The sequence below is a fragment of the Diceros bicornis genome, chromosome 19 (genome assembly GCF_020826845.1).
Source record: "Diceros bicornis minor isolate mBicDic1 chromosome 19, mDicBic1.mat.cur, whole genome shotgun sequence".
In the NCBI taxonomy this organism is placed as follows: Eukaryota; Metazoa; Chordata; class Mammalia; order Perissodactyla; family Rhinocerotidae; genus Diceros; species Diceros bicornis.
The window spans coordinates 43,288,239-43,300,772 of record NC_080758.1 but is presented as its reverse complement, the minus strand read 5'-3'; the positions used below and the strand labels follow the sequence as shown (position 1 = coordinate 43,300,772).

At 37.8% G+C, this 12,534-nt stretch overlaps 1 protein-coding gene across 4 annotated transcripts in view; it reads left to right on the top strand.

Annotated features, from left to right (window-relative positions):
- KIF16B (kinesin family member 16B) overlaps nucleotides 1–12,534 on the top strand; it is a 290,451-nt gene that overhangs the window by 258,114 nt on the left and 19,803 nt on the right. For 2 of the 4 annotated variants that reach the window (XM_058563260.1, XM_058563257.1), the window contains one exon: nucleotides 144–236. The exons of 1 other annotated variant lie outside the window; for it this stretch is intronic. In XM_058563260.1, the coding sequence (XP_058419243.1) occupies nucleotides 144–236 (93 nt within the window). The remainder of the gene's footprint in view (nucleotides 1–143; nucleotides 237–12,534) is intronic. One more of the 4 variants, XM_058563258.1, reaches the window with a different exon arrangement.

Below are 12,534 nucleotides of genomic sequence, written 5' to 3'. Positions count from 1 at the left end.
GGCAAAGCAAGGCACGACCTACCGTCTTTAAACTTCCAATCTCTTTCTCTTTTTACCCCATGATAGACATTCCAAATAATTAATAACAGTCCAAAGATCATAGGTATAATATTAATACATCTCTTATAAAATATGTATTTCAGCTTGCTACCCTTGAATTCCCTCCAAAGAAACTATTTGGAAACAAGGATGAACGCGTGATTGCTGAGAGGCGAAGTCACTTAGAGGTAACAGAAGTAAGCTTTTCTTTCTCTGTGTATTGAAAATTTGCCATCTGATTGACCAGTGAGAATTACTCCTACTAAACTCTATTACTCTTGTTCATGAGTATGAAGGTGCTGCTTCATTAACACAGGAGATGGCAGCAGTAGATTACAAAGTAATAATATCAGTTTATTTAAAATTTAAGTCATTATCCCCCTATGGTCTAACGAAACTTTTTTCTGGATTTTAAGGAGATAGATTTATTCTGAGCGTTAGGAAGCAGGCTGTGAGTGAGAACTAAATATTCGCCATAGACAGATGGTATGTAATACAGGATGAGGGTACGAAGCTTGCTGCAAAAAACTTGAATTAATTAACTAAAGATTTATAGTATTGCATCATTGTTACTTTTTCAAGATAGCAAAAAAGACACATACTTATTTTAGTCATGGTTCAGTTTTGTTAGATTTATTTTAACTTAATCTTCTGAGCCAGCTACATGTAGAACTTTGGTTCAACACAACTGTTGTTTGTCGGACTACCTCGCTGCCAGTACACAGTGTTGAGTGCTTTATATAGTTTGTATTTCTGGTCAGGATGGAGTTGCTTGTTTGGTTGGAATTTGATGCTGATGAGGCTGGGTCTGTGCTGAGGCCTGGTCGCAGTCCTTGGTTGTTGGCCACTCTCTTGCCGTTGTGAGCCACTGAGGCAGACGGAATAAGATTACAAATAGCTTAATACAATCTCATGTCAGCAAACTTTCAGGGGGCCTCTCAAAGTCCTCTTTGCTGCTTCTTTAAGAGAAATAATAATAATATCTTTTGCAAATGAAATCAAACAGGACAAGGCCTGAGATCCCTTTCTGAATTGTGAAGTGCCATGTAAAATTAGGTATCATTCTCATTCCCAGTGACAGCCAGTTTGAGGTCACTGCCCAAGGGGTCCCTGAATGCCAGTGAACTAAGGATTAGGGAAACTTCCAGAGGCTGGAGGTTCCAGTGAGAGCCAAAGGGGAGAAGGAGGAGACATGGAGAAATTGAAGACTAGGAGACTGTGCTCCACGGGGGGCATTTTAAAGTTGTAAGATCCTCCGTATAGAACTGCTCTGAGGAAACAGTTTTCAGGGTGTGGCCATGCTTACAGGCATTTGGGTTAAACTATAGAGTTTAGACGTTTGAAAAGGTCCTGGAACTATTAAGATGGAGCTTTGGGTGGGTCATTGCAGGCTTCTAAAAATCATCCTGAAAGATGTCATGACCCCAATACCCAGCTGAAGAATGTGCCTTCAAGGGAAAGATTATCATGGTGAGCCTACTTGATCCAGTTTTCTTAAAAGTTAATTGTATCATTCAAAAAATTAAAAAATAACCATACAACTAATGATAGTTTTCTGATAGTTTTCTTTACCTCTTACCTGCCTCGGTTATCTAGACTGTCTTTAATGGAAAATAATAGTATATAAAAACGTGCTTATAAACCAACAGAAAATAGACTGTTGTCATCTCTAGCTACTCAAGGCTCTAATTAAATTCACGTGGTGCCCGACTGCGCCGACTCCCGCAACAGATGGGGCATTCTGTATGCTGTGCGCTTGTGAATAGCTCTCGGTGACTCGTCTTTCCATTCCAGCTTCCAGAGTCAACCAAGTTGAGAGCGCTCTTTCATTCTTGGTATTTGCAGGTGGACCCATGTTTGTTCTTTGAGTATCTCCTCCTTAATCACTTAGCCCTACTAAACCATCAGCTGTTCATGAACAGAATTCTGTGTCACTGTCTCTACCAATACAAGGATCCCTTCCATTGCCTGTGACTGTTATTCACATGTGTTATTAGCCTTTATAGAATGGATTCCATACCTCATGGAAATAGGCACTTATATTTTAAATATATTTCATCTAATGTTGATTGTTAAATCTTTGTTCTTTTCAAGAAGTGAGCATAATTCAACTTTACTTAGATGGAAAATTAATCTGAAGTTCTTGGGTTAATTTCCTGTGACTGTTGTGACTTTCTATTTTTTTTTAATCTAACATCACAAGTCATTGTTTGATTTAGTGCATTTTTATATGAAAATTAATATAATTATTTTCCCTGAACTTCCTATTCTATTTAATTTAATTATACCTTTATTTAGTTCCTATTACATGCTGGAGACAGTGCTAGGTGTTAAATAAAATATAAAGAGAAATGAGATATTTCTTTTCCTCTAAAAGCATGTGTTTAAATTCCTATATGAAACTTGACCTAGAGGTATATTAAATACCTAAGCACATCCAGAACGATGGATTCCAGTAGGACACGTTTGTTGTACTGGTACACATTAGCATACTTAGTGTTTGCTGAAAAGGAATTATCTGATGATTTTTAAAATCCAGAAATGCAACTTTATAAATCTTACCCTTATTGAGCTGTATAAAGCAGTGTTTTAAGCAAGCAATCAATTATGTTTTGATCTTTCTTGCTATTAAAATATTTCCAAGATTTGGATCTTGTGTTTGAGTTTATCAGCAAAAAGTAAAAATGTTTTCACATTAAAGACATAGATACCACATTGCCACTTTCCAAGTTATATAAGTTAAATCTGTTAAAATGATTGTTTGTCAAAATGATAGGTGGTAACAGAAATTTCTGTCATGAGATGTTTTGGAGATTTTCTTACCTTGGAGAGAGGAATATTAGTTGTGTGTGGCGGTGGTGGTGGTAGCAGTGTGGGCCCTGGGGATAGCACTGAACATATTGCACCATAAAAGGAGTGAGTGAGAACATGATGATGGTAAACGGAGGAGTATACATTTGGCGTCCAGTGCTAACTCTTATTGATAAACTTGTATCAGCTCCACCCACACAAAGTTATCAGGCCAACTCTGGTTTATACCTGGAGCCCGTTTTTCCAGAATCTGGCCTGTTACTGCTTTGTATCTCATGCTCAAATGGCCCCCAGCAGTTTTGCTCAGAAAAAGCCACAGACTCTTTGAAGGTTTGTAAGGTGGGCAGATCTCCCTACTGCTGCCGCCGTGGCCCTGCTGGAACCAGGTCAGTATAAGTGCGTGTCGTGGGCAGACCCTGCCATTGGGCAGTCGGAGGATTATAATAGCAGCACTCCGCATGTGTGACATGCGTCTCAGGCTCATATGTCCCTTCTTGTAACCCAGACCACAGCCCAGGAGACATATGTGGGCAGATAAAGCTTTAGAGTAACAGGGAAAGTATACATCAGTCTCTGCCTGATGAGTTATTTTGAGCAGAAATGTGCTTTTTACTATATTTGAAGCCAGATACCATTACTATTAGGTTGAACCATAAGACACTGCCATTGTTGTAGGTAAAAAATGGTCCAATATTGGCAATTTTGTATGCTTCCACATAATGCTCCTGCTATCTCACGTTTACTAGGTGTTTACTAAGTACTAGGCATGAACAAAATGCTTAATATATCATGTCATTTACTCCTCCCAACCAGTTTTTCTGGTGATTTCAATTATCATCTCCATTTTACAGATGAGAAAATTAAGTCTTAGGGAAGATAAAGAAGGTCATATAGCTAGTAAGTGGCGAAGCCACAGTTCATACTAGAGTGTCTTTCAGAGCACATGCCCTTCCCTTCATAATCAGCACACTCGATGTTTGCAGTGGAGTTGGGTCTTCCTGTAAAGAAATGTCATTTCTTATGAAGAAACATCATCTTCCAGCATTATCACCCAAATGTTGACTAAGATCCGTTGGCTAATTATTTATCTTAAGTACCATTTTATTCGTTCAGCGGTACCTACTCTGTGCCAAGCAGTGTTCTAGAACTAAAGAAACTCTCAAGCAAGATGGTGTTCCTTTTCCTCATCTCTTAACTGACATGGCAGTAGGGATGGCCTTATTTTTGTTGTTGTTTAAGGAAAGATGTTTATTGTAATGGTTAATTTTTAAAGATTTGCTTCATGGTTCATCAAAGGTTTGGAATCACAACTGCTTGTGGGTTTGTTTATTTTTAAAGATATTAGATGTCACATTTTCCCATGCAGAGTTATTTCCTATCTGAATTACTGAGGAGTATAAACTCAGAATATCTTTAAAGAGATTTTTGTGACTTGAAATATTATGTGTATTATATAAAAAAATATATATATAGTATATAAATATTACATGTACATCCATGAGTTCTAATAAGTAAAATGTGGTATGGTATTTATTAACAACAGGCCTTAAACATCCCAAGTTGAACGCATGGCTCTAGAATATATTGCTTCTCAAACTGCAGTGGTAAAGGACTGGTTATTTACGCTCCGTCATTACTTTTGCAGAATTAAGGAAAATTAATTACTAGAAAAATGAAATGAAAAAATGAAACGAAAAGGTTATATAAAATACAAGCCCAATTCTTTTTTTTTTTTTTTTTTTTTTTTTTTTACTGTATGTAGATTCAACAGACATAAAATCACTCTGTTAAATTGCAATAAGTGTCTAAAATAAGAACCACATTCTGGAAAAGTCCATGAAACCTCACCTCTACTTCTTCTAAGGCTTCTGTCACTTTCTTTCTTGTATCTAAAGATATGTTTATGTCTCAAAACTTCTCTCTTGTACTCGCAAGTTAGAAGGCACCAGAATTGACATCTAATTGGATTATTAATCTCCCATGATATTTCATACGTTTCACATTCATTGCGTTACTCACTGAATTATCAGAAAATCTGCCCCAAATTGGTGAGTTTTTTGTGTTGTTTTTATTGGTTGATGAAAGGTGCATTTTGGATTACTAATTTCAGAGACGTTATCATCTACTTGGAAACATTTCTATAATCATCTTAAAAGTCTGTCATTTCAAGGAGTAACTGTAATTAATGAAAACAAGTGAAATCTTCTAAAACCATAAAGCTTTCAAGAATAATGCAACCACCTTTGGAAATAAGAACCTGAGAAATTTCTAGGAAGTTTTCTTCAAGTACTAGAGCAGGCAGCAGCCCAAGGCCACTTCTTTCTTTCTTCCCTGTTTTCACCTCAATAGTTAAAACATCAAGATGGATAAAAATAATGTGGTAGCTAAGAGTGTGGGCCTTGGAGCAGACCATCCTGGTCTTGAATCCTGGTGCTGCTCCTTTGGAGTTATTTAATGTCACTGCTTCAGTTTCCTCATCTGTAAAATGAGGATAGTAATAATAATACCACTTTCTTAGAGTTGACCTGAGGATTAAATGGATCATATACATAACGTGGAATCTGGTATAGAGAAGAACATTCAAAAATGGTAGGTGGTCCAATGATGATAGTGAAGATGGAGGTGGTGGTGATGGTGACGACAATGACAACAGGGATGGAGTCTTATAGCGCATTTTAGATCTGATTTAAGAGCCAAGGAAGGACAAAAGAGCACCCCCACCAGCAGTCGTTAAGTGTAACAACATGAGTATCTCAGTTTGTCACACCTACTTGCAAAATCAATTTCTGAGCGCAAAGACTCTAAAATTATGTGAGTATTCTTATTCATAGTGATACCTGGAAGATACCAGGAATCTCTTGCTCTAATACCAGCCTTTCTTTCATCCTGTAAAATTGTAATCTGAAAAGCAGAAATGGCTTTCAGATGATAGAATCATGATGGAGCTATTGTCCAGTGTGAAAAAGATCGGAGGCATGGGATCATTATGAAATGAGCACATTCTTCCACATTTACATAGTTGTTATTTACAGCTGGTTGGTTCTCTTTGCATGTCTCCCAGGTCATTGACTGCAAGACTACCCACTGTGGAGTTCACGACTCACCTGATTTATCCCCTGAGCTTCTGCCTGTGAAAAAAGTAAACAAATGTCATTGCCTTTCAGCCAAAGATCCCTAGAAATACACCTGTTTTTTAACAATGTTAGATTTATTGACTCACTGCACTAAGGGAGAACAAATACCATGGGAAGCATGGGGTGGGGCATCTCAGCAAGAAGGGATTACAAAAATTTATGATAGGATTTGGGCTTAGCTTAGGTGATCTTGGGAAGAGTGTAGGGAAGTGGGGCTTTGCTCTGAATTGGATGCTGGACTAATGCTATGATTAGATGTCTTAATGATTTTTATCTAGAAGGCAAGAAGAACGGAGTGAAGTTAAAACTGTGATTAATAAAAAAGTAACAGTCACCCCTATTAGCCAGAATAGGGGGAATTTGATCATATTCATGGTTGTACAATGTTCATGTTTTTATGAAGTGGTCTCTTTTTTTTTTGTCTTGCTCCTTCATGGTCACAGAGTAGCCTTGCCTGATGTTAGTTTTCTTTGACATCGTTTGCAGTTGACAGAACACTGCGGGTTAGCTGCGAGTACCAGGCCAGCTCCCAGCTGCTTTTCTTTTCTTTTTCTTATAGTAAAGGGATGCCCAGGGGTAGGTATCATCCTTTCTAATGGGACGTGAACTAAATATTAACACTTGTTTTCCAAATAAAGTCTTGATAGTTCAAATGGCTTATCTGCCAAGGCATTAGTAGTGGCTGTGAGTATTGATGTGGCTCCACTACCACCGCCCCCACTGCCACAACTCACTTTTCTGGCTTGTGGTGCCTACAACACACAGAAGTCTAGCCTTTTAAACAAGTTTCTCATTCTACTTTAGTTTTATTTTACTTTCAAACCTTAAATTTCCAACAATAGAAATCATTTGGTTTAGACATTTTATGGGTTGAGCCCTTTCAATTGCAAAGTAAATTTCAAGAGGTAAAAATCCTCTCGTTTTCTCATTCATTTGGCTATGTGAAGATATGTAGCAATTCTATGCTTAATTTAACATTTTTTCCATCTACTCTCTGCTGATCTTACAAAAGAGATAGAGATTTAGGAAATACCTCACAGAAAGAACCATTTTCTTTCTCATTTATGTTTTTATTTTTTCTTCTGGTTATCTGGTTATTCACATTAGCAGAGGATGTTTTCTGTTATTAGTCCATTACCACCATCGTCATCAGCAAAGCTTTTTTGAAGGAGGTTAAGTGGCTGTCAGTGCTTAGAGGAGATTGAGCTGGAGTGTGGCGGCTGTTCCATTTTGGTGCTTCCTGGAGTCAGAGGAGCTGAAAATGCTGTGATCCTGGAGCTAAGATTCGGGAATGGGATAGGAAATTCGGTGTGGTATTGGAATAGTGTGGAAGGTTCTAGAGTCAGACCTGGGTTTGAAACCCATTGCTATGATACATCAGTGTCTGTGACCCACCCTAACTTCACTAAGTTACTTTCCTCCCTAAACTTCACTTCCTTACTTATTAAACGGCAGAAATCATATCTACTCTGTGGAATTATTAGAAGTACATGAGAAAGCATATATGCTGGATGTAAGCAGTGCCATAAAGGGGGAGAAGGAAGTATGAGAAAGAATGAACTCTGCAGGCAGACTGCCTGTCAAGAAATCATTTTATACAATAAAAATCCTTACAGTATCAGTGTAAGTTGGTGCTTCATGGTCACATCAAAGGATATGTGTCCCCAACCAGAGGGAAAATCCCACTTTGGTTTCCATAAGCAGTCATTGGTTTAAGAGGAAACCAAAATTAAAACAAATGTTTCCAAGGAGAGTAACAACTTACAAACCCAGACAGAGGCCTGGAGGGGGAAGGGACATGTCCACCATACTGTCATCAAACAGTGGTACTCTCTGCCGTTTTTCTCCTTCTCCTTCCCAAAATGGCATCCTGTATGGGATGATAGCTAACAACTCTGGGACTCAAAACATGTGAAAAGTGGAAAAATTGTTCTCCATCATTGTGCTTCCAATCTAAAACTCCAAGCTTTCTTTATTGGTTATAATTTAAGTCAGCCAAAACATCTTCGAGCTTGGAGCACCTCCCTCAGAGTCTTCTCAAAGAGGCCTGCCATCAAGTAGACGCAGCCACGTCCGATCACTCCCTACCAGGTTCTTCTGTTGTTTCTTGGTCACAGCACTTAGCAATGGTTGGAGGGACTTTTTGTTTGTTGGTTTGTCTATGTTTTAAGTGTTTTATATTTTCCTGAAAGATACATTCTGTGGGGACATGGATTCCTGCTGCCTTGTTCACCTGTTTCCTCAGAGCCTAGAACAGTATCTGGCCCTTAATACGCCCTCAGTGAGTGTTTGTTGAATGACCGGTTAAAGCTGTGTTGAATAGCAAATAGCACATATTTGTTCTGACAAAAAGCCGTTTTAAAATGAGAGCATGTGCTTAAACTTGGGTTTGAATCCTAGCTCTGCCACTTTGTAATATGCCATTGGGTGAGTGACTTACCCGCTCTGAGCTTCATTATTCTCAATGTAAAACAGGGATAAGAAGAGGTAACTTTCAGAGTTGTTGAGGCGATCAAATGAAAATGGTACTTAAAAACCACCCAATGGAAGACAGAGCCCATAATACATCCTAAATTGATAAAGGATAATGGCTAAAAGCATATACTATAGAGTGCAGCAGACCTGGTTGTGAATCTTTGCTCTGACTGGGTGACCTTGGACAAGTTACTTAACCTCTCTGTGAATCGGTTTCCTCATCTAAAAAATGAGGATAAAGGGGTTTATAAATGAGCGATAGTAGTACCCACCTCATAAAGTTGTTGTGAGTGTTAAATGAGATAATTCAGATAAAATACTTAGATAACTGCCAAGTACATAGTAAACACTAGTAATGATAATCATTTTTAAAAATATTGCTGCACTGCAGTTGCCATATAGAGACTTACAGTATACTTTTAAAATTAAATGTTTAAAGTCCTAATTAATGCAATAAGACAAGAAAGGAAATAAAAGGTATACTGATTCAGAAGGAAGAAAGGGAGTCCAGAAATAGACCCAGGTGAATATAGTCAACTGATCTTTGACAAAGGAGCAAAGGCAATACAATGGAGCAAAAATAGTCTTTTCAATAAATGGTACTGGAACAACTGGACTTCCACATGCAAAAAAATAAATAAATCTAGGCACAGACCTTACACCCTTCACAAAGAGTAACTCAAAATAGATCATAGACCTAAATGTAAAACGTAAAACTGTGCAACTCTTAGAAGATAACATAGGAGAAAACGTAGATGACTGTAGTTAGGTTGATGATGTTTTAGATACAACATCAAAGGCATGATCCATGAAAGAAATAATTGATAAGCTGGATCTCATTAAAATGAAAAACTTCTGCTCTACAAAAGACAATGCCAAGAGAATGAAAGACCAGCTACAGACTGGGAAAAAATATTTGCAAAAGACACATCTGAACAAAGACTCTTATCCAAAATATACAATGTACTTTTAAAACTCAACAATAAGAAAATGAAAAACCCAATTAAAAAATGGGCAAAAGATCTGAACAGACACCTCACCAAAGAAGATACACAGATGGCAAATAGGCATGAAAGGATGCTCATCAGCATCATGTGTCACTAGGGAATTGCAAATTGAAATAACAATGCAATACCTCTGTACACCTATTAGAATGGTCAAAATCCAAAACATTAAGGACATCAAATGCTGGTGAGGATGTGGAGCATCAGGAACTCTTGTTCATTGCTCGTGTGAATGCAAAATGATGCAGCCGCTTTGGAAGATGGTTTGGAAGTTTCTTACAAAACTAAACATACTCTTACCATGCGATTCAGCAATTGCACTCCGTGATATTTACCCAAATGAGTTGAAAACATATGTTCATATAAAAACCTACACATGAATGTTTATAACAGCTTTAGTCATAATTGCCAAAACTTGGAAGAAACCAAGATGTCCTTCAGTAGGTGAATGGATAAATAAACTGTAGTGCATCCAGACAGTGAAGTATTATTCAGCACTAAAAAGAAATGAGCTATTAAGCCATGAAAAGACATGGAGGAAACTTAAATGCATATTACTGAGTGAAACAAGCCAATCTGAAAAGACTGATATACTTATGATTCCAACTATGTGACATTCTGCAAAAGGCAAAACTATGGAGACAGTAAAAAGATCAGTGGTTTCCAGGGGTTAGAGGGGAAGAAGGGATGACTAGGCAGAGCACAGGATTTTTAGGGCAGTGAAACTACTCTGTGTGATACTATCATGGTGGATATATGCCATTATACTGCTGGTTCGAAACCTCAGGAGCTTCTCGGTGCAATATGAAGCTGGTTTCCATACACAGAAGGCAAGGAGAGACTGAAGAAAGAGGCAGACCACCCCAATTTGGTAGGTGGCAGTTTTAATAAGCAAGGGAACCCTCATATGAGGCTTGTCTTGGGCAGCTGCATGATGAGAGATCTCTGCACCCACCCGGCAGAATCTTAAAAGTTTATATAGAGGCCTTAACAGGGTTCAATCACATATTCTGTCCTCATGGTCTCAACAACGCATTGCCCTCTCAAGGCTGCATCCTTGAAAACAGCTCCCACAGTGGGAATGGTGGCAGAACGTACATTCCAAGGACAGGAGTGGGGGTGAGGAGCCTCTGATTGCCCAGGTCCAGCTCACAGGTCAACTGACGGTCACATCCTCTTGATGACCTCCCCCAACATACACATTTGTCAAAGCCCACAGAATGTGCACCACCAAGAGTGAGCCGTATCTAAACTATGGACTTTGGGTGATATGATGTGTCAGTGTAGGTTTATCAGTTGTAACAAATGTCATCCTCTGGTGTGGGGGTAGGGGTGTACATGGGAAATCTCTGTACCTTCCTTTCAATTTTTCTGTTAACCTATAACTGCTCTTCAAAATAGTCTATAAAAAACATTTAAAAATAAATCATTGTGCAGTCATGCATTTATAGTCTTCTTCCTGTCCTCCTTTTCTCTTTTCATTCTTCTTTCACTTCTGTCCTCTGATTTTTCCATTGTCCTTTCATTGCTTTGTTCAACAAAAGGAGGGAAGGAGAATGTATGGACAGATGAGCAGGTGCGTGGATTTGACACTATTACACATTTGTCTTAAGAGTGTGAGGTTCAAGTATTACTAAGAGGGAGGTAATCATCCTCTAAACAGATTGTATTTTTCTTACTTATTTTCTCCACTGCTTAGTATATGATAACTTACATTTTATTAGGAGTGACTCACTTATTACTCAGAAATTTGAAAGTCACTATTTTATGTTTACCAAGCACCATTTTTATTCACTTATTCTTTCCAAACTCAGGATAGATGTCTGTCTGTATGACTCAGTGCTTTTCAGAGTCTGCAAATTAATGAGGTGCCCACCCAGCAGAACACCTTTGCAAATTAAAACATTTAAACACAGAAACCAAGAAGGAAATCTCTTGTAATCACATGTAACCATCAAGTAAGTGAGAGACCAGGTGGAATACCAATGTAATTGATAAACAGTTGTAAAGATCCTTTTCCCCTGTAATCTTCATGTAGTTCTGCAAAGACTTTTTCACATTGATATTTGGTTCAAAGGACCCTCATTTTCTTCTGTCTTGTAGTATTACTTTGGATATCCTAAGTGACCTATTATTACATTTAATTACACTGTCAGTATAATTTGGAAAGATTTTTTCTTCCAGGGTCACTTAAGAAATCTCCATATAGGTTGCCCCTTCCTTTGCCTCTTAACTTTCTACTTTACCAAAACCAAATTCCCCTTAGTTCTGCCAGACAGAAAAGTTGAAACAATCTGTCAAGTTAAGAGCCAAAAGGACTGAAGCACATTAATTTTAGCATCAAAGTGTAGTTAGAATTTCCCATGGAAAAGAGAAGAACATCTTCATTTAAGGAGACGGCCCCGGTTCTCCTTGGTGCAGAGTGACCTGCTTTGACAATCCTTTGCAGCCCCTTCTCGCTCAAAAGAGAAATTGCCTTTACCTAGGAGTCTTAGATTTATTATTATTAGATGTTAAAAGAATTCTTATAATCAAAGAGTACAATCCTATTATATTAGCAAATTTCTCTATGTAAGAGTTATACAACCATCTCCAACTTTCCAAACCTCGGTGCATTAAAGGAACTTTAAGATATCATAATATAGAAATCAATAATCTGTACCTTCTTGTTTCACTTTATTTCTCATGACAATATATCCGAACCAGAAATAATAATATAATGAACCCCAGTGTACCCTCCGACATCACCCAGCTTTAACGTTTAATCAGTGTGTGACCAATCTTGTTTCATTTATACCCCTAGCCACTACACACACTCATACACACACACACAATTATTTTAAAGCAAATACCAGACATTATATTATTTTATCTGTATTTTAGGATGTATGTCTTAAAAACAAAAACTCTTTATTTTTTTTAAACATAACCACAATGCAATTATCATTACACACACACACACACACACACATCCTAGAAATTAATCTCTCAGTATAAACAAATATCCAGTCAATGTTCAGGCCACACCAATTTTCTCTCTTCTTTTTCAATGGATGAATCAAGATCCAGAT